Source organism: Streptopelia decaocto (assembly GCF_964273445.1).
Source record: "Streptopelia decaocto genome assembly, chromosome: 21".
NCBI lineage: Eukaryota > Metazoa > Chordata > Aves > Columbiformes > Columbidae > Streptopelia > Streptopelia decaocto.
In genome coordinates this window covers 7,254,224-7,278,042 of record NC_138676.1, presented here as the reverse complement: position 1 = coordinate 7,278,042, position 23,819 = coordinate 7,254,224, and the positions used below count along the sequence as shown (strand labels likewise).

The following is a 23,819-nucleotide window of genomic DNA, read 5'->3' as shown; positions in this document are numbered from 1 at the left end:
GCAGGGACAGGCAATGGGCACTGCTGTGACAGAGCTGGCCTCACAACTGCCTTTCCAGATAGAAAGGTGATCTCCTATGGGCAGTACATGATGGTTTGTATCTTCTTGCAAAGTTTCAAGCATATTCCTACAAAAGTCACCCACAGATGAAACACCAGAGTACAGCTGAACAGTGTGTGTGTGTGCAGGGCTGGCACACAGCAGTGTCCTCTCCCAGCCAGGCTCCTGCCAGAGACCTGCAGGACCAGCAGAGCAGGGGCTGGGCTGTGCCCCTGTGCACTGGACACCCCATGGAAGGAGCCTCAGGTCAATCACCATGGACTGGCCCCTCACAACCATCATTTCCAGCACTGGCCTTCCACCCACAGAGGTTGTTCTTCCCTCCACAGAGGGACATTGAATGAGTAGTTCAGCAGTCCATGTTTGCTTTATACAGGTGTTGAGGTTTGGATTGCGGGATGGCAACTGTGGCAGATGTGGGTGTTAGCGCCCTCTCCTCCCCCTTCCTTCTTCAGTCCCTTCCTCTCCCCCCTTCCCACTAAGGACAGGCGATTGGGAAAGAAAGAAGGACAGAGAGAAGAGAGTTGGAAAAATTAAAGATGTTTTACTAATGCTACCAATAAAAATAGAGAAAATAATACAAAATATATAAAACCAATCTTGAAAGTCCCAGCAACTGCTCATGCAGATGAGGGGCCGGCACCCGAAGTTCTGGACTGGACTCCGCAGCCAACCGGAGCTGGATTCAATCCCTAGGCCTCAGTTTTCAGGGAATACTAGCAAGGTCTTCTCCTAATGGTGGCCAGAAGGAAAAGGGGTGAGATCCTCATGATCTCCCACTTTTATATGAAGTATTCACGTGAATGGGATGCTATACTCTGTTGGTCAGTTTCTGGTCACCTGTTTTCTCATTGCCCCTCTCGCAAGACGTACATCTGTCCTTATCAGTGACCTCTCATTCCATTGCTATGGTTACCAAAACATGTGTCTGACTTTCCAGAAAAATGCAGCTAATATGAAGCTTTAGCTGACAGGCAAATTCACTAAAAGAGAAACTTGTTTTTAACTAAACCAGGACAACAGATGAGAAGTGAGCATGTGCATCATGTACGTGAGGTGACATGAACACAAGTGAGCACAAACATCATCACTATTCCTTGCGGTTCCATGAAGGGCTGTGGCACAGACAACGTCTTGAGGTCACTTCATGTTGGGAGGAGCATCCCATAGGAAATCTCCTGAATGCAGCAGTTGTACTTCCTTGAACTGAGGTCCTTGTGTCCATTCCTCATGACGTGGGACATGGGTGACACACTACAGGGCTGAGGTGTCTCCTGTCCTTTTGGAGTGGCAACAGGAGGCCAGTGCCTCTGTGTAAAAGTGACAGACTCTGTCTCTGAACATCCCTGGGTGCATAAGGTGTCCATGAGGCCAGCTCAGATGTGGACACCTGACAGACACTGACATTTCTGTGTGTGAATCCAGGAACAAACCCCACTGCCCAATGGGATTCATCTCGGCTACCTTAGGATCATTGCAAGTGCTCCAGTCTGCTACCTCATCATTGCCTGTTATTCTGGATTGTGACCTCAGAAGAAACAGGGTAATCAGAGAGGTTCTGCGTCTTTGGAAAAGGCAGACATCAAAGCCATGTTCAAGAAAGGCCGGAACAAGTATTGGGAGAATTGCACATTGTTCAACCTGCCTCTGTCCCTGGGAAGGGGATTGGACACATCCTCCTGTAGAGTGGGATTTCAGCTCTTTTGAGGGTGATGAAAAGGTGGGTCGAGGCCACAAACAACCTCCCCTGGTTCACCAAGCCTTGAGCAGGATAGGGAGACAAGATGAGTGAGACAAGGGCTCTCTTCAGGCAAGGCGAAGAAGTGGGATGGGTGTCTACAGCCTGCAGGGAAAGAGGGGCAGGTGTAGGACTGTGTAGAACGGGCTTCACTCTTGGTCAGGTCTGGGGTGCTAAGGAGGGGAATGGATCGGTGTGGTATTATGAGGTCAGTTGTGTCTCAGGAACTCATAATCCAGTCAGAAATGCGTGGCTGTGACGAGCTGTCATGTCCATCCCACCTGAGAACATGACGGGACAGCAGCAGGAACATGGTCGTGTCTGTCAGAGAAACTGAAAGTCCAGAAGCAGTCGTGGGATTTAGAAGATCATGGTGAGGTTACTTGCCTTCTGTTAGGTAAAAGACCACAAGAAGTATAATGGGTTGTGTTCCCTGCTTGAAGAACAATTTTTGAGAAAGTTGAGTTTTCCTTAGTAGCAGAAAAAAACAAGAGAGATAAAAAATAACTCACAACATGCAACTTCAATGATGGAGACTGGATATGAGGAGTAAGAAATGTCACGGAAGGGCAGTGCTGTGGGGCAAGAGGTCACCCAGAGGGAGCTGGATCAGCCCATGGTTCATGTTCCAAAGAGCAGCCACTGAGGGTGCAGACACAGCAGTGAAGGTGCAGAAATGCTGGGGTGAGAGCAGGTGGGGAAGCGAGATGGGTGTCTGCAGCCTGCAGGGAAAGAGGGGCAGGGGTAGCACCGTGTAGAACAGCCTGTGGTGGAGATGGCAAAGGGCGCTGTAAGGCTGGAAGGGACCCACAGAACCCAGGTCTCTGTCCCCTTGGCCATGGCAGTTGTCTCTGCCACTGAGGCCCAGGAGAAGACATGTTGGCACTGGGGCCTCGCTGCCTCCTTGCAGCCCCATGGGGAAGCTGGAAGTTGTTGTCCCAGTGTTGTCCTTCCCTGGGCCTTGCACACCCACATCCCACGGTCCAGGAAGAGCCCTGAGCCGTGTGTGAGGGACAGGATCCCCATTCCCATTGCCTGGAGGTCAGGGCTTCTCCTTTCTGCTTCAGAAAGCAAACCAAGGGGTTTCTGAGGATCAGAGCTGAAGAAAAGACTCAAATGAGACCTCATGGTGGCTACAGCTTCCTCACAAGGGGGGAAGGAAGGGAAGGTACTGAACTCTTCTCTGTGGTGACCAATGATAGAACCCAAGGGAATGGCAGAAGATGTGCCAGGGGAGGTTTAGGTTGGACATGAGGAAAAGGTTCTACACCCAGAGGTGCTGGACACTGAACAGGCTCCCCAGGGAGGTGTCACAGCCCCAAGTCTGACAGTGTTCAAGAAGAGACTGGACAACGTCCTCAGACACACAGGGTGACCTGTGGGGTCTCCTGTGCAGGGACAGGAGTTGGAACCCATGATCCTCGTGGGTCTCTTCCAACTCAGGACATTCTATGATTCTATGAAATACTACGTCAAAAGCCCATGTTTTCACTGTACGGATGAGTTGTAAACACACACATCATGTGCATGTCCACTGTGTGCATGTGGTGAGATGAACCCAAGGGAACACAAATGCCATCAGCTATTCCTTGGGTTGCCATAAATGTCAGTGGGACAGAGATGGTGTTCAGGGGTCTCTTCCATCCTGTGTTATTGTAGGATTCCATGAATCGTTTCCTTGGAGAGCTCTTTCATGTCAGAATAGACAGAGGAAGGAGAACAAAAAATCAGAGGCAGAAGCAGATGTAGAATGCCCCAGAGTAAATACAGCAGCTCCTCTGAGGAACGTTTCTCCACTCAGACCTTGATAGGAAATCTATTGGATAAATGTGATGAAAGCAGCTTAGTTTTATCTGCTCACACACTGGACCACAAGGAGGGTGATGGTGGGTACGATGTCGTGTGGTCACTTGTGTCGCAGGAACTCATAGTCCAGTAGGAACCAATGGCTGTGGAGGGCACTGTGAGGTCACTTCTGCCTCTGCAGGGGATTGGCCAACAGCAGGAACATGGATGGCAAAGGACTGTGAGGTCACACACATGAGGCGAGCAATCGGGCCCAATCAGCATGGCTGGATGAAAGGCAGGTCCTGCTTGAGCAGCCTGATCTCCTTCTGTGACAAGGTGACCGGCTGAGCAGATGAGGGAAAGTCTGTCGTGGGGAGTGAATCCGCCACACAGGCTGTGGGTGTTGTGTCCTTAGACTGCAGTAAAGCCTTTGACACCGTATCCCACAGCATCTCCTGGAGAAGCTGCAGCTCATGGCCTGGATGGGTGTATGTGCGACGGGTAAAGAACTGGCTGGAAGGCATTTTGTCCCCTGGAGCCATTTGTCCCCTTTCTGTTCACATGGGCATCCCATGAATGCATCACTGCTCTACCCCAGTGTAGACAGGCACAAGGCCTTCTCCTCCTGGAACTCCCACCAATGCCACTGCTTTCTCCAGCACCCTCATCCTGGACTGTGGGATGCCCAGAACAGCCCTCGCAAGACAGTTTGACAAAGTCTTTTTTCTACACCTTCCCCACATCCCTGCTCAATCCCCTCATGTACAGTTCAAGGACCAAAAAGGTTGGGTGCAAGTGGAGCTTTGAGAACAATGGTCAGGAACACTTTGAAGTGCACAGAGAGCCCATCAACATGTTGTCAAGCTGCTCTCTCTGAACAGGCCCAGAAGACCAGCACAGCATTTGCTGTGTCCAGAAACTCGCCTGGAAGGTTGGGATATGGAGAAAAGGTTTGGTCTGAAAAGGGACAGACAGGGGCTGGTGGAACTGGCTGGTGTGACCGTGAGACATCTCTCCAACACCTCAGAAAAGTCCTGGCTCTCAGGGAGGCTGCATGGTCCTCTGAGAAAGAAAATAGCAAAAATGACTTATCATGGAATCATAGCATAACCGTGGTTGGAAGGGACCATTAGGATCATCGAGTCCAACAATAACCCAAATCTGGCACTAAACCATGTCCCTAAGAGCCCCATCTATCTGTGTTTTAAACACCTTCAGTGATGGGGACTCCACAACCTCACTGGGCAGTCTGCTCCATTGCTTCAAAACCCTTTCCCTGAAGAATTTTTTCCTGATATCCAATGGAAACCTCCCCTTGTCCAACTTGAGGCCATTTCCTCTTGTCCTATCACTTGTTACTTGGGAGAATAGACCAACACCCTCCATGATAAAACCTCCTTTCAGGCAGCTGTAGAGAGTAATAAGGTCTCTCCTCAGCCTCCTGTTCTCAAGGCTGAACAGCCCCATCTCCCTCAACCGCTCCTCGTCAGATTGGTGCTCCAGACCCTTCACCAGCCTTGTCACCCTCCTCTGAACTCTCTCCAGCACCTCAATGTCTTCCTTGTCATGAGGGGCCTAAATCTGACCCCAGGATTCAAGGTGCAGCCTCACCAGTGCCCAGTACAAAGGGATGATCACTTCTCTAGTCCTGCTAAAGCTCTGATTGAATCAAGGCTTGAACACCTTGGTGTGACCCAGTTGGTGACAGGCTGGACTGCAGACTCCTGAGGCCCTTTCAACCTCAGTTCTGTCATGATCCCATTGTGATGTTGGGCTCTGTTTCAGACTGGAGCAGAGCAGGCGATGATGGGGCAGGATCCACCTGTGCTGTAGGTGACCATCTAAACCAACATCTCAGCCCGTGAACCAGCCAACACCTCAGTGTGACTCGCTCTGGGCAACGTGTGAGGAGTCCTGGGCAGGGAAGGTTCAGAGGGCATGGGACGCTGTGCAAGACACAACATGATCTTGGCTTCATGCCTGCAGGCCCATCAGATGTCAGTTGATGTCAATGAAAGTTAAAATAAGAAGAACTGAAGACAAAGATCCAAAGCAAAGGAAGGTGTCAACTAACTTTCTCTCTTTCTTTCTTTCTTTCTTTCTTTTCTTTCTTTCTTTCTTTCTTTCTTTCTTTCTTTCTTTCTTTCTTTCTTTCTTTCTTTCGTTCTTTCGTTCTTTCGTTCTTTCGTTCTTTCGTTCTTTCGTTCTTTCGTTCTTTCGTTCTTTCGTTCTTTCGTTCTTTCTTTCGTTCTCTTTCGTTCTTTCTCTTTCATTCTTTCTTTTTATTTATGTTATTTATGTATTTATGTATTCATGTATTTATTTATGTATTTACTTATTTATGTACTTATTTATTTATTTATATATTTAGTTAGTTAGTTAGTTAGTTATTTTAAAGTCTTTGTAGGGGAGTCTCTTTTCTTTGGAAAGGAAAGTGTTTTCCAGAACTGGGCATGGATTTAGGACACAAATGTCCTCAGCTCCAGGGACACAAACACCTGGTGCCAGTGTAGATGCCCCGGGAACCCCTGCCCAGGCTCCACCTGCACTGCAAGGTGCTCTGGTCTCCCCAGGTCCTGTGTGATAGATGCCAATCCCAGGCCAGCACCCCAGGTACACTGGGGCCCTAAAATGGCACTGGCTGTTTATGGTGAGACAGCTGATGACTGATGTTTGTCTGGAAACACGCACTTTATTGTTTTGTTTTGTTTGTGGTTTGTTTTGTTGTTTTTCTTGCTGTTTTGTTTTTTGTTGTTGTTATTGTTTAATTGGTTTGAGGGGTTTTTTTGCTTTGTTTTTTTCTGGTTTTTTTTGTTTCTTTTGTTTGTTTGGTTTGTTTGTTTGATTGGAGATCTTTGTTTAGTTGTTTTTTTAACATATTAAAATTTAAAAGAAATAAAGCCAAAAAGTGAATTATGGAGAAGTGCACTAAGGGTAGGAGAAGAAATACTGGTCTTCCCCTCTACTTCTATTACCAACACTCTGTTATTTCATCTCCCTCGTCATTCAGGAGTTTCCACCTCTCCTGATTAAATGTCCCTGTCCAAGGACAACTTTCCAGCACTGTCTGGACGTTTGCCCTTCCCAGTGCTCTCAGGTTTCTCCTCCACTTGCTCTTTGGTCATTCAGTGGCCTCTCAACTGTCTGGTTTCTGCTTTGAGCTTCAGGGAGTTACAAACTTGCCCCATTCTTCAGAGCTCTAATTGACATGGCAGTCAACACGTTCATTGTGTTTATTTCTATCTTCTCCTATCTCTCTGTCTAAAGCAGTTCTTGTGTGGGTGTCCCTTGTGGATGGTGGACCTCATCAGATCCAGCAACTCACAGATATCAGTGAGTTCTGACGTTCCTTTCATAGCAAATGGCAAACACTGTAAAGCTGCTAAAAGAAAAAATGAACTCTATCCCAGGGAAGAAGCAGTGTTACCTCATTATTCTCACAGGAAAGATTGTACTGGCTGTGAAGGAGAGAGGTACAAAATGCATGAAGAAAATTAACTCAATTTCAATAAAAACAGCACGTTTCCTCAGGCTCCACTTAACCAGGCTACACACTGGGTGTAGTACACCAGTAGTAGACACTACTACTACTACCCCACACATGACCCAGACTGTCTCTGGCCACATGGCAGCTCCTCCCGTTCCTCCAGAATGGGGAACCTCACACTGGGACACACGGCTCCAGATGTGACCACACCAGTGCTGAGTCACGATGGACAATAACTGCCCTTGTCTGGGTGGCCACGCTCCTCCCAGTGCAGCCCAATGTGCTCACGGGCATGTTCCTGTTTAGCACCACTGAGAACTGGCTGAACATCCAGGCTCAGAGGGTTGTGACCAGTGGCACAAAGCCCAGCAGGAGGTACCATGAGGAGCACTGAAGGACACCATATCCCTACCGAACATCTCCTATAGGTGTCTCTTGGGTCCCTGGAACCACCTCAGTGACAAGGGGGAGAGCACTGCCTGTATGGGTAGAGGAGATGGGGTCTGGAATGAGGGTCCTGGGGCAGTTTCTCCTCGTTGTTCATGCAGCAATAAGCTGGGCTGGGGGGGCATGGTCTCCAGTTTCCTGCACGCTGCCTTTTCTGGTGGAGATCACAGAGGCTGCCAGCCCTTTAGAGGACCCAGGACAGGCCTTGTCCTTCTTCTGGTCACAACTGGACCCAAGTTCTCCAGCTCGGCCCCAGTTCAGGAGCCGTGTCTAGGGGTGACTTATGGGGTAAGGTTGACAAGAGGGGTGCATAAGTTTGTCTTAAGGACATGTGATGAGCACCAGGACTGAAGTACCAGAGCAAAAGGATGTGGCTTCTGGGCGGATACCTTCTTCAGTGCAAGTCTGGACACAGGGTCCCAGACTTGCTTTCCATGCCACCTTTCACGAGGGATGATGCACTAAGAGATGGCAAGTGGGGGACACCAATCCTTCTCCAGCTACTTCCCAGGCCTGGTGAAGCACCAGGACAGCAAGGACTTCTGGCCCTGCACCCTTAACTCTGGGTGTTATCTTGGGGGCAGCTGAACACCAGCATTTTTCTCTCCGAGGCAATTTCCAGCCCAGGTCAGCTCCTGTCTGATCTCCCCCATCCCTCCTCTCATCTGCTCTGGTGCTCCTGGCCCCATCCTGTGCTCCCCACAGGGCCCCAACCTGGCACTGATGCTCTGCAGAGCAGGTTGACTGCAGGACCATGGGGTGACTGCACACTGGTTGTGTTGCTCAGTGAGAGACACAGATGCAACTGGCTGGGCTGCACTGTCACTGAGCTCATTCCCGGGAGTCTGAAGATCTAGAATGGGCTCAGAGCATTTCTTGTGACTCACTGGGTTTTCCACTCATTTGGGTTCAGCAATCCCTTCCTTGTCCTTCAGGTGCCTGGAGACTGGTGCAGGAAGACATGGACATTAACCTTCCCAGGGACGGAGGTAGGCTGACCAGCCCATAATTCTTCAAATCATCCTTCAGGCCCTTCTTGAAGATGGGTTTGACATCTTACTTTCCCAAGGACCTCAGAACTTCTCTGATTCTGCTGTCACTTTTGAAAGCACAATCCAGAATCACAGGCAAGGGTGATGTAGCAGACAGGAGCACTTGCAATGAGCCGTTCCAGCAGCTGAGATGAATCTCACTGGGCCACTGAGATTGTTCCTGGAGTGACACACAGAAATGCCAGGGTTCCATCAGAGCTGGTCTCGTGGACTCCTTATGAACCAAGGATGTTCAGAGACAGAGTCTGTCACTTTTACTCACAGAGACAGGAGTCACATTGTACCTCTGGCCTCCTGTTGCTACCCCAAAGGGATGCGAGACACCTCAGCCCCACATCATGAGGAATGGACACGGGGACCTCGGTTCAAGGAAGAAGATCCCAGTGGGTGGTTTCCCAATGTGAAGTGACCTCGAGACACTGTCTGTCCTGCAGGCCTTCATGGAAGTCCCAGGAGTAGCTGACGGTGTTTCTGCTCACTCAGGTTCATGCCATCTCACTCACATGATCTGCATGCTCGCATCTCCTATGTACAATGCAAACATGGACTGCTGACCTGCTCATTTAGTGTCCCTCCATGGAGGGAAGAACAATCTCAGTGAGCTGGGGAGAGAGGCCAGTGCTGGAAATGGTGGTTGTGAGGGGCCAGTCCATGGTGATTGACCTGAGGCTCCTTCCACGGGGTGTCCAGTGCACAGGGGCACAGCCCAGCCCCTGCTCTGCTGGTCCTGCAGGTCTCTGGCAGGAGCCTGGCTGGGAGAGGACACTGCTGTGTGCCAGCCCTGCACACACACACTGTTCAGCTGCACACTGATGTTTCCTCTGTGGCCACTTCTGTAGGAATAAGCCTGACAGAAACGTTGCAAGAAGATATAAAACATCATGCACTGCCCAAAGAAGATCACTTTTCCTTGTGCAAGTACTGTTACTGAGGCCAGCTCTGTCACAGCAGTGCCCATTGCCTGTCCCTGCCTGCGCTCACAGGACTGACACACAGCAGGACGGTGACCAAGCTGCCAGAGCACTCAGGCCTTGCACCAACACAGGGATGAGAAGGAGAGTGTGGGAGTGGAACCAGAACAGCTCTGGAAGAACAAGCGCTGCTGCTCCCTGGCAGGGCTGCCAGGATGGACTCTTTTCCCTCCACAGAGGAACTGTCCCTGCAGCTCTAAATAGGCCTTGCAGGAAGGATACCATGAAAATGAGTCACGACAGGGCCCTTTATTTTGTTCAAATACATGATATAATGGACAGTAGTTATACAAGAAAAGTAGGCAGAGAATGGGGGATGACAACATTATCACAATAAAACTACCATCAACAAAAAAAATAGAGATGAAAGGCTGGTTCTGTAATTAGTTATGTTAAACTGTAATGTAGAAAAAGATGGGCAGTGTATTGCTTAGAAAACACTAAGTCAAGAGTTTCCACAGGGCATATTTGAGCTGCTGGTTCCTCATGCTGTAGATGAGGGGGTTCACTGCTGGAGGAACCACTGAGTACAGAACAGACACCACCAGGTCCAGGGATGGGGAGGAGATGGACGGGGGCTTCAGGTTGGCAAACATGGCAGTGCTGACAAACAGAGAGACCACAGCCAGGTGAGGGAGGCAGATGGAAAAGGCTTTGTGCCGTCCCTGCTCAGAGGGGATCCTCAGCACGGCCCTCAAGATCTGCACATAGGACACCACAATGAACACAAAACACACAAATGATAAACAGGCACTGACAACGAGAAGCCCAAGTTCCCTGAGGTAGGAGTGTGAGCAGGAGAGCTTGAGGATCTGGGGGATTTCACAGAAGAACTGGCCCAGGGCATTGCCCTTGCACAGGGGCAGTGAAAATGTATTGGCCGTGTGCAGCAGAGCAGTGAGAAACCCAGTGGCCCAGGCAGCTGCTGCCATGTGGACACAAGCTCTGCTGCCCAGGAGGGTCCCGTAGTGCAGGGGTTTGCAGATGGCAACGTAGCGGTCGTACGACATGACTGTGAGGAGATAAAACTCTGCTGCAATCAAGAAGAGAAACAAAAAGAGCTGAGCAGCACATCCCAAGTATGAGATGGCCCTGGAATCCCAGAGGGAATTGGCCATGGACTTGGGGACAATGGTGGAGATGGAGCCCAGATCGAGGAGGGCGAGGTTGAGCAGGAAGAAGTACATGGGGGTGTGGAGGTGCTGGTCCCAGGCTATGGTGGTGATGATGAGGCCGTTGCCCAGGAGGGCAGCCAGGTAGATGCCCAGGAAGAGCCAGAAGTGCAAGAGCTGCAGCTCCCGTGTGTCTGCGAACGGCAGGAGGAGGAACTGGGTGATGGAGCTGCTGTTGGACATTGGCTGCCTGTGGGCATGAGGACCTGTGCAAGGAGGAAAAGATAGTGAAGGTTTACATGAGACTTCTCTGGGAATAATCAAAACTATTTCCCACACACCCTCTAACCCTGTCACACAAAGAGACACTTTTCTTTTTCCAGGAGAACGTCCTGGCTGGAGCCCTCGTCGGTGCTTGATGAGTGTGCAATGAAGAGCAAGGTCTCTGCCCAGGGGCCCTGAGGAGTCAGCCTGACCCTGTGTGATCGGGTGGGCAGAGGCCAGTCCTGGGGTTCAGCTTTGTCAGCTGGAACCGCTCCTGGTGCAGAAGGGACTGTCAGCATCTGCACCCCCAGGCCTGAGAAACTGAGTTTGAGAGGTTTGGGGTTTCTACAGCTCCCTCTCCACTCCCACCCCGGGGAGTGTTCTTGGGTGTCAGAAACCCTCAGCATTTCTGCTGCGCTCAGGGAGAACAGAGCGAGTCCTGAGAGACCAGAGGGTGCCTGTGGGTCAGTGCAGAGTGAGGGCAGCTGCTCTGTCCCTCTGTCCTGCTCCAGCTGCCCTGGGCTGGCACCTGTCTGAGATGGGGGCTGATCACACTCCCATGTTACCCTGAAAAGCCACCAAGCACTGCTGAGAGCAGAGGGACCCACCTCAGACCATGACGTCTCACCCTTTCCTAAGGCCTCAGCACCCCGCGTTCAGCCCAGGGCACACACAGCTCATTCCCCAGCCCCACAGACTGCATTGCCCACAGCCCACAGGTCAGAGCAAAGCTGGGACACGTGTGCCCATGGACACACCTGCAGGAAAGGACCCACAAGATCAGGCTGTGACTCTGCAGCTGAAACTGCCATCCCCAGAGAGCCTGACAGCAAGAACAAGATCCCAACAGCAGTGACCCAGAGCAGGGGAGCAAGATGGAAAATGGGGTGAGGGTGGGTGTGAGAGAGGCCAGGGCAGAGGCAGCCGGGCACTCAGACAGCGTCACCCTTCCCCAGCTGTGCAGCCACCTCCCAGACACCAACACTGCTGGGCAGCTGCTCTCAGCCCCTGTGCTCTGCAGAGGAACTGGAGCTCTGGCTGCACAGGAGCTGCTTCATGCCTTGGAGCCCCTGGCCCTGAGGGCAGAGGCTTTGCTGGGTGGGACAGGAGGCCAGGGGGCTGCTCACAGGAGGGATCTGACCTGCAGGGGGTCACAGGGACTTTTCTCTCTTCTCCCTCCCATAACAATTCCGGGTTTGGTTTCCTCTCATTTCTGATCATTTCCCTGCTGCCTGGAGATTCTCCCCTGGGAGGTGTTTCCCTGTCCATGTCTGTTCCCTGTCAGTGCTCACAGACCATCCCACCCTCTGTGCCCTCCCCCTGGCCCTACAGATCCTGCCTGTTCACAGGGCACTGCCTGGGGGCATCTTCCTGTCTGCAGGCTGGAAAACAGGACAGGTCAGACTAAGGCTGACGGGTCCAGCCAAGGTGATGCAGGTGCTGTGCACAGGCAGAGGGGTGGGGAAGGGATGGCATGAGCCTTCTGGCAGATGTACTGATCACTCACAGTTGCAGTTCAGGAGTCTCAGTGACTTGTTTCAGCATGACAGCTCATTTTCATTTTATCCTTTCCTGCACCCCCCACCCCTTGGGAGAGGAAACTGAAAAGACAGGCTCAGGAAAGCTCCTTATCCGTCTGCTAATCCTTACATTGATCTTGTCATTGGGGCATCGCCTTAGAAAAATCCTGCAGGTGATCTGGAGCTGTGAGCAGCACTGAGCCACACAGCACCCTCTCCACTGCAGAAGCACCTTTCCTGCCCTTATGGGGGATGCTCCTTCCCCCCACAGCTTGTCCCCACAACACCGTGGGGATCTCCCCCAGACAGGGACCCTGCTCTGCAGGACAGCCCTGGGCACCCCTGGGTGCTCCCCCTGCAGTCACCCTCAGCAGAAGTTGTCGTCATTCCCTGTCCCTCTGACAGTGCAGCAGGGAAGCCCTGCTCTGCAGTGTGTTCTTCTCCTCTACAACAGAGATACTTGCATTGATCTTCTCCTTGAGGCATCCCCTTGGAAATATCCTGCAGGTGATCTGGATCTGTGAGCCGTGCTGAGCCACACAGCACCCTCTCCACAGCAGAAGCACCTTTATTGCCCTTATAGCGTTTGCTCCTTCCACCACATCTTCTCCCCTCATGTTGCTGGGATCTCCCGGGCAGGCTGAGCACTGACCCTGGCAGGCGGCAGAGTCCCTGCCCGGCACAGCCCTGGGGTGCAGGGACCCTGCTCTGCAGGACAGCCCTGGGCACCCATCCTGCACATTGACATTTACACCCACAGCCACCCTGGGCAGAACGCAGCATTCAAGACTTGTCACTCTGACAGTGCAGAAGGCAACCCCTACTCTGCAGCACATCCTCTCCTCTGATCAGAGAACCTCTGAGAGCTGTACTTACATCTCTCGCAGGCTCTGCAATGTGACAGCTTTCTGAGACCCTACCATGATTTGCAGATTCAATGCCCTGCAGCCACAGGCTTCATATCTGAGAGGATTTCATTTCCAGTGAACTCTCAGCATCCTCCCACCCCAGACTGCGTTTCCCTCTCTGTGCCTGTCTCCTGTGCCCTCGGTGCTGCAGGCAGAGCCCTCAGCCCTGCTGCGTGTGCAGAGGAGCTGCTCCTGGGCAGAGCTGTCTCTGCAGCGCTGCCGCTGCCATGAGCTCCCTGTGTCCCAGGAGCCCAGCCCAGCTCAGCAGCACAGGAGCAGCCCATGATGTCCCTTTCTCTGTCCCCTCTGGGCTCCTCCAGGTGTCCCTGGGGCTCCAGGGGAATGACTCATGAAACAGTCTGAAGTAACCAGTGATGTTTTTCTCTCACCTCAACAGAGACAGTTCTTTCCTGCAGTAGTATTTTTATATAAGAAAATAATTTTGGCATGAGAAACATATTTTATTGTCCCATCATTAGACAGGACACCAGGAAGATTATAGCAAAGGATCTAAATCCTCCAGCCCAGATGTGAGGCAATGTCCTCAGCCAGGGACCTGACTGGGGAGCTGGAGCTGTCAGTGCTGCAGACAGAGCTGTGACACGGATGGAATGAACTGCCAGGCAGGGTGGCAGGAGTGAGTTCATCTGGTCTCAAGGACAGCAGCCTCCAAGCACAGCAACAGTCCAGATCAAAGCTCAGTCCAGATATGTAAGGCAATTGAAGGGCCCCATAATGAGCTGTTACTACTACAGGAACAGTTAAAGGAGAAACACAGACACTGTGTGGCCACTGATGAATTTAATATGTGAAACAACTGATATTCTCTGTGTCTCTTGTCCTCCATCTTCACCAGCAAGGTCTCCCAGGCCTCTGTGGCTGGAGGCAGAACAACCAGCAGTGGATGGGGATCAAGTCAGGGGTCACTGGAACTAACACAATCCTTTCCAGTCTATGGGACAGCAGGGGCAGCATCCCAGGAGCTGGGACAGCAGGACGATGTTACAGTGAGGTCACTCTCCACCATCTTGGAAAGCTCATGGAGACTGGGGGGACTCCCTGACCACTGGCAGCTCTCACACAGTGTGTGCACTTTTCAAAATGGCCAATGGGTGAGCAGGGGAACTAAGGGCTGTGCCCCAGAGCATGTCCACTGGGACCCCATTTCTGGGTGTCTGGAAGAGAAGGTGACGGGGTTTGCCCAGGGCAGGTTGTGCCTGTCCATCCTCTTTGCTTTCTGTGAGGGAAGGACAGGGTTGTTGACGTTGGGAAAACATTGATGGCCTGTTACCTGGAAGTCAGCAAGGATTCCAGCATCATTGCCTTTCATACCTTGTATCCAAGGTATGATAAAGCCCTGAAAATTTGGTCTGACCCTGATTTGAGCAGGAGGTTGATCAAGACACCTCCCGAGGTCCCATCCAGTCTGAATGACACTGTACTTTCATCCCCTTCATGTTTTTAAATTAGAGAAACCTCTCATGTTCTCTCTGACCACAGGAATAATTCACATGAGGTGCAGGGCTGCTTTAAAAGTACCGCTTAACAGTCTGTCCTGGTTTTGTTAAAAACGAGTTTCTCTTTCAGTGAATTTTGCCTGTCAGCTAAAGCTTCATATTAACTGCATTTTCCTGGAGAACCAGACACATGTTTTGGTAAACCTAGCAATGGAATGCAAACTTATTGATAAGCATGGATGGACATCTCGCGAGAGGGGCGATGAGAAACAAGTGACTAAGAAACTGACCAACTGTGTATAACATTCCATTCACGTGAATACTTCATATAAAAGTGGGAGATCACGAGGATCTCGTCCCTTTTTCCTTCTGCTTATGGCCGACCTTAGGAGAGGATCTCGCTGGTTGTCCCTGAGAACTGAGGCCTAGTGAGAGACTGAATCCAGCTCCGGTTGGCTGCAGAGTCTAATCCTGGACTTTGGTGGCCAGCTCTGCAGTTGCTGAGACTTTCAAGATTGGTTTTGTATATTTTGTATTATTTTCTCTATTCTTATTAGTAGCATTAGTAAAACATCTTTAATTTTTCCAACTCTCTTCTCTCTGTCCTTCTTTCCCTCCCGATCGCCTGTCCTGAGTGGGAAGGGGGGAGAGGGAGGGGCAAAAAGGGGGAAGTGGGGGGAAGAGGGGGTTAACAATACATCTGCCAGGGTTTGATTGTCACCCCGCAATCTTAACCCACGACACAGTCCTGACCACAACTTTTGCATCCCTTCTCATTTGCCCCAGTCCAGGGTCTTTTTTCTGTCCTAATGCCCTTCCAGAAAGAACAGCCCATGTTGTTAACCCTTTCAGAGCAGGTTGTTCAGAAGGTGTCAGCATCCATGTACAGATTCTGCACAGCAGCCAGGCAGCAAAGCCACCATTGCAGAAATGGAGATGAGACACTTGACGAGCTCTTTGCACCCAGATATTAGTGTGACATGTCTGCTGAGATTACAGTGAACACCTGAACTGTAAGTGCAGAGCATGTGAGTCCTTCCTGAGTATCCTGGCTTGTCTCCTGACCCATGTGGTGCTTCAGGCTGTGAAGAGAATCAAAACCAGCCATTGGACTGGGGTAGTTCCATTTTACACGTGTCACACAGGGCAGATGAGGGAGCTCAGAACTCCAGACTCTGCTGCATGGTTGGGACTGCAGAGACTGGAAATGCAGGTGACAGTGTGTGTCAATGCACACACATAAAGATTCTGGCTTCCTTTGTGGCTTTGCACTGACCTGGGATCTGTTTATTGGCATCTTTGTCTCAAAAAGAAAAGTCATGAAAGATGCATGGTTTTGTGTTAATTCTGTCCAAGAGGTGTACTCTTTATATGATTACAAAAAAAAAAAAAAAAAAAAAAAAAAACAACACACAGAGAAAAATCATTGTTCTAAGAACTTCTTTCAAGACACAACTGCTGAGGTGTGGTAGATGTTTTGAAAAGCAAGAATGACTGTTAGGAATGAAATTAAAGAGGTTTAGTTTATCATCATCATCAGTGAGAATAAGGAGTTCCCTGTTATTGTTACAAGTGACAGAGATTTCACTTGGCATCAGTTTTGACATTGGGTGCTGTCCTGTGACTGCCCTTTCTGCACAAATGATCATACAAACACAACCATTTAGTGACACATGGTCATAAAGGGGCTGTTATGGACAAGAAAGCTCTCCGTGAACTCTGGAGAGAGTGAGGAAGTTCATAATAAGCACCAGGAAGAACCAAGAAGCTCAAGGCCTCTTCTGAAGGGCAGGAGGCCTGAGCAGCCGTGATTGGCCATTGTAGGTGTGGGAGAGGGTCAGGGCATGTCAGGGAGAAGAAATGAGATGGTGATGGCTTCAGTGAACCCTTCCAGCCATGTCTGAGCCCAGAAATGGAAAGCAGTTGATGTCTGCAGGTGGAGGAGGAACAGGAGGAAGCTTTTCCTGGGAATATGGAAGGAAGAAATGCCTGGTGGATGCATGAACCTCCTGGAGTGATGGGTATGGATCCAAATAGAGTATTCAAGCAAGTTCGGGACAGGGACGTTGAGGTGACTGGTGACCATTGCCAGGTGTATGAATAAAGCTGGATGAGTTGTGAGGAACTCACAGGCATTTCCAGCTCCACAGAAATCCAGAGTCTTGCAGTTAAAGCAACAGCACTTGACATAAAACCCACCCCCAAAACACAAAACACTCACACTGACCACAGGAAAAGCCTTGAAAAACATTGGAGAAAAATCTACCAGGTCGCAGGGGTCAGGGCTCAGCCATTCTGGTGATGAACAAGCATCAAGGGCTGACATGGCATCAGAGCCACCTCCATATGGCCCTCACCACCTGGAACCAGCGTCTCCAAGTCTTTCCTTCACCAGCCTCCAGGGACAGGGACCTGCACTGGTTGTTTCCTTCACAGCTGTGCCAGTGATGGCCCTTCATGGGGTCCCAAATACCCACAGAAACTTTAAGTTTCCTTCTGTGTTTCACTTCATTTAGCGTTTTGTTCATTCTCTCAGTATCTGCAGTTCAACATCTAAAATGCTCTTACAAGCCAAGGCTCTGTGCATCATTTTCCTAAAGCTTTCGAGTCTGGTCCCCCGAGACCTTGCTGGTGAAGATGGAGGCAAAGAAGCCATAAAGAACCTCAGTCCCCTCTGATTCTACTCTTCTGAAGTTCAGCAGCAGGCCCACATTCACCCTGTCTATTCTTTTACTGTAAGGAATCTGTGCCAGCTCATCTTTCTGCCCTTACACTCCCCTGCAGGTATCAAGTCCAGGGGAGATTTGCATCATCTCTACACCCATGGCCAAGGTTTCTAAATTCCTCCTTTGCAGCTTCCCCTGCTTCCACCTCCTGTGTGCTGCTGTTGTGCCCTGCAGCTCCAACAGTGCAGAGGAGCAGCCTCACTAGACAAACACTTTTTTATGTTGGTACTTGGAGAGATCATTCTTGTGCTTGGAGCAGGCTGTCCTGTAAGGTTTCTCAGACTTCCTGAGCTCCTTCACCCTTCACACCTTATTCCATGTCACAACCTTTATTGGCCGCCATCCCCAGTATGTCTAAGTGTTCTCCTCTGGAGCCCACCAGCCTGTGCTCTGCTGCTGGCCTTCCTCCCTCCCCTCTGGTGCCTGGGACCCCACTGTGTCCTGGTCACAACAGCCAATGTGGACACTGATGTTCACATCCCTCACCAGCTCTGCCTTGTTTCCCAGTTCCATATCCAGGTGAGCTTCACTCTCATTGGTCCACGATGGAGACATGTTAAGCAGTTGGCCAAAGATCCTCTGGACTGTTGGACCTTCCAGATTGGCCTGACCATTGAATGTCAGGACAATTACAGTTCCCCATAGGAAGCTGCTCATTGCCTGGTGATTTCCTTGCTTTGCTGACAGAAGATCTTTTCCATTATTTCTCCATTATCAAGTAGTTTGTAACACCTGAAACATTGTCACCCTATGTTGGGTTTCCATGCCAAAGTCTTGGAACTGGGGGTGAGTGCAGCTGTGCTACAGTTGTCACCTCTCTGAGAGACAACAGGAGTTTGACCAACATCAGACAGAGCTGATTTCAGCTGCTCCAAGATGGACCCACTCCTTGCCAAATCTGAGCCACTCAGTGATGCCGACAGCACCTCTGGGATACTGTATTTGAGAAAGGGTAAAAAACGCTGCACAACAGCAGGTGGAAGAGAGGAGGGAGGAAATGAGAGAGAAAAGCACTGCAGACACCAAGGTCATATCCCACAGGACCCAAGCAGGTCCCTCAGCAGGCCAAAGCTTGCTCTCCTGAAATCCTGCTCTTGGCCTTGTTCTCATCTCCCAGGAGCCTCAGCTCCACTTTCCCATCCCTGACTGTTCCATCCTGACCAACTCTTTCTGGTTTCTAAGTGTGAAGTCCCACAGGGCACCTCACCCACTGACTCCTCAGTCACCCATGTCAGGAAGATGTTGTCAATGAGCTCCAAACCCTCCTGGATGGCTGGTACCTTGCAGATATTGGGATAGCTTAGGTTTGGCAACAAGACACATCCTGGAAACATGAGGCTTCTTTCATTTGTCTGGAGGAGGCCTCATCTAGTAGCTGATGTCCAGTCACCACAACGTTGCCCATGTTGTTCTGCCCTCTCATGCTGACTCCTCAACGTTCAGCTGACATTGTCTGTCGCGAGGCACAGCTCCACACATTCCTGCTGCTCTACCACATGAAGGGAAACTTCCCCTCAAAGAGCAGACATCTGGCATTATGAGTACTGGACGCCCAAGACTCCACAGTTTCTCCAGGAGACGGTATTTGTAGTGCCTTGTAACTCCTTATCCTGTTTTCTTGGGAGAGACACCCAAATCAGGATAAGCCATCTGCATGGAAACATTAACAGCTGAGCGAATGGAGCTTCTGTCCAGGGAGAGACGCAACTTTGATGAAATCTGGAATTCACCCATCAGAAAGATCTGAAGTTTGATAAGGGGAAGTGGCCAGTTCTGTATCAGGGTGGCACAATAACCCCATCCATCAGGACAGAGCAGGACCTGACACGCTGAGCAGTGACCCTGAGGAGAAGGGCCTGGGCACTACAAGGTCCCCACACCAGCCCGTGGTGCACGCTCACCATGAACAAGGCAGCTGCACACGGGGCTGCATGAGGAGGAGCGTGGGGACCAGACACCTGCAGTTCTCATCCCAGTCGGTTCAGCACTGGTGTGACCCACACACACGGGTGTGTGCCAGTGTGCGGCTTCCCAGTCTGGAGCAGCAGGGAGGAACTGGAGAGTGCAGGGCTGTGCCAAGGCAGGTTCAGCACCTTGTGCACATGGTGTGGGGTGCTGAGGGACCTGGGCTGCTTTGGCCCAGCAGCGCTGGGGAGGCTGCAGCAGTGCAGGAGTAGCCTGAGAGTGCTTGAAGGGCGGTTTCAGAGATGGTGGAGGTTTCTTCATAGTGGGAAAGAGCATGAGAAAGAAATAATGGCCAAAGTGCAGCTGGGGAGGTCCAGGCTGGACATGAGCAGAAAGGAATGTGATGGAAGGGCGGTGCTGTAGTGGAGCAGGTCAGCAGAGGGAGTCTGCATCAGCCCAAGGCTTTGTGCTTCAAGGACCAGCTGGGGAGGATGGAGAGATCTCAGCAAAGGAAGAAAGATGCTCAGACAGGAGCAAGGTGGGGCAGCAGGGGGGATGTCTCCAGCCTGCAGGGACAGAGGTGCAGGGGATGCCACAGCACAGGACAGGCTGTCGTGGAGATGATCACAGGATGTAAAGAGTTTGAAAGCCCCACCAGACATGAGCTCCTTCTCCGCTTGGCTGTGGCTGTTGTCTGCACCTCTGATGCCTGTGAGGAGACACCTTGTCCTTCCAGCACAGGGGCCTCATGGCCTCCTTGTCCCCAGCCAGGAACCTGGGAGGTGTGGGACCATAGTCCTGCCCTTGGCCTTGCACAGCCCCACATCACACTGTCCCAGGAAGGGCCCTGGGCAACGTGGGAGGGACAGATCTGACTTCCCAGGGGCTGGATGTCTGGGCTTGTCCTTTGGTTAATGAAACACATCCAGGTTTACTCAGCATCAGAGAGACCTTTGCTTTGCTTTTCCTGACCTGTCATCACTGCCTCCAGTTTTCTGCTCTAACCAACCCTTGGGACAGTTCCTCAGTAGTGTTCCCCAATGGGATCCATTAGCTTCACAAGAAACTTCAGAGTTTGAATCTGACTTTGACTTCTTGAAAAGTTTCTTCATCTTCCTCCAGGGTCTAAGGTCCATGGACTCAGCACCAAACCCACCAGAGGGGTCATTAAAGCGCCTTGGGCTGCTCCTGTGCTGCTGAGCTGGGCTGGGCTCCTGGGACACAGGGAGCTCATGGCAGCGGCAGTGCTGCAGAGAGACAGCTCTGCCCAGGAGCAGCTCCTCTGCACACGCAGCAGGGCTGAGGGCTCTGCCTGGGGATCTCAGCAGACGAGCAAGGCAGAGAGAGATTAAAGGTGGTCAGGACTGGGAGGATGACTGGAGGTTTCTCACTGGAGGACAAACCTTTGCAGCCCTTGCCAGGGTAAGTCTCTGGTTCAGGGCAGTGCAGCTGTAGCTCCTGGAGGCATCTCCTGAAACTGGCACAGGCACAGCTGGTGGGATCTGTAAGGACGGGGCTCTTGTCAGGCCATGTTGAACAGCTGTGAAGCCGGGTGAGCACCCAGGGGTGCCCAGGGCTGTCCTGCAGAGCAGGGTCCCTGCACCCCAGGGCTGTGCCGGGGCAGAAACTCTGCTGCCTGCCAGGGTCAGCGCTCAGCCTGCCCGGGAGATCCCATGGCAGCAGCTGTGGGGGGAAGGAGCGACCCCCGGCAGGGCAGGCAGGGAGCTTGTGGGGTTGAAGGGGGCTGTGTGGGTCAGTGCTGCTCAGAGCTCCAGATCCCCCCACAGACATGGCAGAGGGGCCTTCTGAACAACAACACTGATACAGCAACAGCTGCCAGGGAAGGAGTCTGTGCTTTCAGCTTTCCACTCTTGGTTGGCTGGGCATGCAGTGGGAGATGGGGATTTATTTCTCTCTTTGGAGAAGACACTGAGACCCCAGTTCTCATTACGATGTTTCTGAGCTGCTCCTGAGCCCCTGCACACACAGAGCTGCCCCTGGGCAGTGCCAGGAGGTGTGAGCAGGACAGAGCTGAGCACACAGCGGGTGGGACGGGGTCTGTGACACTGACAGGGAGCAGACCCAGGGACAGACACACAGCTGCAGGCAGCACAGACATGGGCAGGGAGAGGGACCTGCAACCTGAAATGCTTGAGACGGGATTCAGGCTCCCCTGCCATCCCCTGCAGTGCAGACACATTTCCCAGTGGAACCCCTGGTCTCCTCTCCTCCCCAGCAGACCCTCTGCCCCAAAGCCATGGGGTCCAGGTCACGAGTCTCCACCTCAGCAGCTGGACCTCCAGGTGAAGGGTTCCTGCAACGGGGTACACAAAAAAGGTGCTAAAAGTACTTGCTCTCCAGTGGCATTTTGTGAGTGGCAGCAGCACAGCCGGGTCAAGAGAAGGTTCCACAGCATGCCCATCTGCTTTTCTGTCCTTGCTGTATTTTCTGGTAGCACTGCAGTGTCCTTCCCTGTTTCTCCACCTGTCCCTGGTGCTCTTGCTCTCTGGGGTTGGGGTGGGAGTGTCGGTCACTTCTTGTTCTGACACCAACTCAGGGGGTCTTTCCCCAGAGGTGTGTTCATGGTATCTAGATGCCCAAGCTGCATTTTAAGCTGCGATGAGCTGTTACTCATCTTAGCTGGTAGAAAGAGAGAATGAGCAGAAACATCCCTCCATCAGGGAGGCGGTTTTCCATGAGAAACAGCATGTTTATTTTCCTCAGAGAAGTCACCCCTACCATATAAATGTCTTTTCGTCCTTGCACAGGTCCTCATGTCCACAGGCAGCAAATGTCCAACAGCAGCTCCATCACCCAGTTCCTCCTCCTGCCATTCACAGACACACGGGAGCTGCAGCTCTTGCACTTCTGGCTCTTCCTGGGCATCTACCTGGCTGCCCTCCTGGGCAACGGCCTCATCATCACCACCATAGCCTGGGACCAGCACCTGCACACACCCATGTACTTCTTCCTGCTCAACCTCGCCCTCATTGACCTGGGATTCATCTCCACCACTGTCCCCAGATCCATGGCCAATTCCCTCTGGGATACCAGGGTCATATCATACTCGGGTTGTGCTGCACAGCTCTTTTCATTTGCATTCTTGATAGTAGCAGAATATTCTATGCTCACCATCATGTCCTATGACCGCTACGTTGCCATCTGCAAACCCCTGCACTACGGGACCCTCCTGGGCAGCAGAGCTTGTGTCCACATGGCAGCAGCTGCCTGGGCCACTGGGTTTCTCAATGCTCTGCTGCACACGGCCAATACATTTTCACTGCCCCTGTGCAAGGGCAATGCCCTGGGCCAGTTCTTCTGTGAAATCCCCCAGATCCTCAAGCTCTCCTGCTCACACACATACTTCAGGGAAATTGGGCTTCTTGTGGTCAGTGCCTGTTTGGCTTTTATGTGCTTTGTGGTCATTGTGGTGTCCTATGTGCAGATCTTGAGGGCCGTGCTGAGGATCCCCTCTGAGCAGGGACGGCACAAAGCCTTTTCCACCTGCCTCCCTCACCTGGCCGTGGTCTCCCTGTTTGTCAGCACTGTCATGTTTGCCCACCTGAAGCCCCCGTCCATCTCCTCCCCATCCCTGGACCTGGTGGTGTCAGTTCTGTACTCGGTGGTGCCTCCAGCAGTGAACCCCCTCATCTACAGCATGAGGAACCAGGAGCTCAAGGAGTCTATAAGGAAAGTGATGACTGTTCGCTTTTCAAAAGCTGTAATGAAGTGACCTCCTGCTTCTGCATGTCACCTGTAATATAACGCATTACTAGTTTAACCTGAGTTCTGTAGCTTTTGTGTTTGTTTTTTTTTGGTGTTGTTTTTTTTTTTTTTTTTTTTTTACTTGTTGGTGTTTGCTTTTCTTGCTTATATTAATGCTATTAATGCTATCCACAAGCAAAATTATTTGTCTTCTTATGGCTGTGTCCATATCTACCTGTCTCATGTGTCCCATAGTCTTTGTGTAAATAAGGAGCTGTACTCTTCCTGTGTATAAATGAAATAAAGGACCCCGCACGGACTTGTTTGCCCAGAATCCTCTCTCTGGGATCTCTGGGGCTGCAGGAGCCATGTCTGTGTGCTGAGGCGGAGTGAGCAGGAGCCACCCTGAGCTGGGTCTTCCTCCCACCCCGACCAACGTGAATCTGCGGACTCACCCCATGGCCCTGGGCACCACAGCCCACTTGCTCTGCAGAGCAGCACCGCCAGCTCGGAGCTGTATGGTGCGTGGGAAGTGGGGCAGGAACAGCTGGCCAGGTCAGCATAGCTCAGGTCTCTTGGGAAAGGGCTCTGTGGGGAGACGGGATGTTCCAGGAGAAGAGTGGGGCACTGTATGTGTGCAGAAAAGACATGGAAAGAGAAACCCTTTGCTGTAGGTGGC

At 51.5% G+C, this 23,819-nt stretch overlaps 2 protein-coding genes across 2 annotated transcripts; one reads left to right on the top strand and one right to left on the bottom strand.

Annotated features, from left to right (window-relative positions):
* Window positions 1–9,983: 9,983 nt before the first annotated feature.
* LOC309448740 (olfactory receptor 14J1-like) lies at window positions 9,984–10,898 on the bottom strand (the record flags this gene model as incomplete). The annotated part of the gene is made up of 1 exon (XM_082070461.1): window positions 9,984–10,898. The coding sequence occupies one exon, from the start codon at window positions 10,896–10,898 to the stop codon at window positions 9,984–9,986; it is 915 nt and encodes a 304-aa protein (XP_081926587.1).
* An 11,328-nt stretch (window positions 10,899–22,226) lies between these two features.
* Window positions 22,227–23,176, top strand: LOC309448640 (olfactory receptor 14J1-like; the record flags this gene model as incomplete). The annotated part of the gene is made up of 1 exon (XM_082070361.1): window positions 22,227–23,176. The coding sequence occupies one exon, from the start codon at window positions 22,227–22,229 to the stop codon at window positions 23,166–23,168; it is 942 nt and encodes a 313-aa protein (XP_081926487.1). The 3' UTR covers window positions 23,169–23,176.
* Window positions 23,177–23,819: the final 643 nt, after the last annotated feature.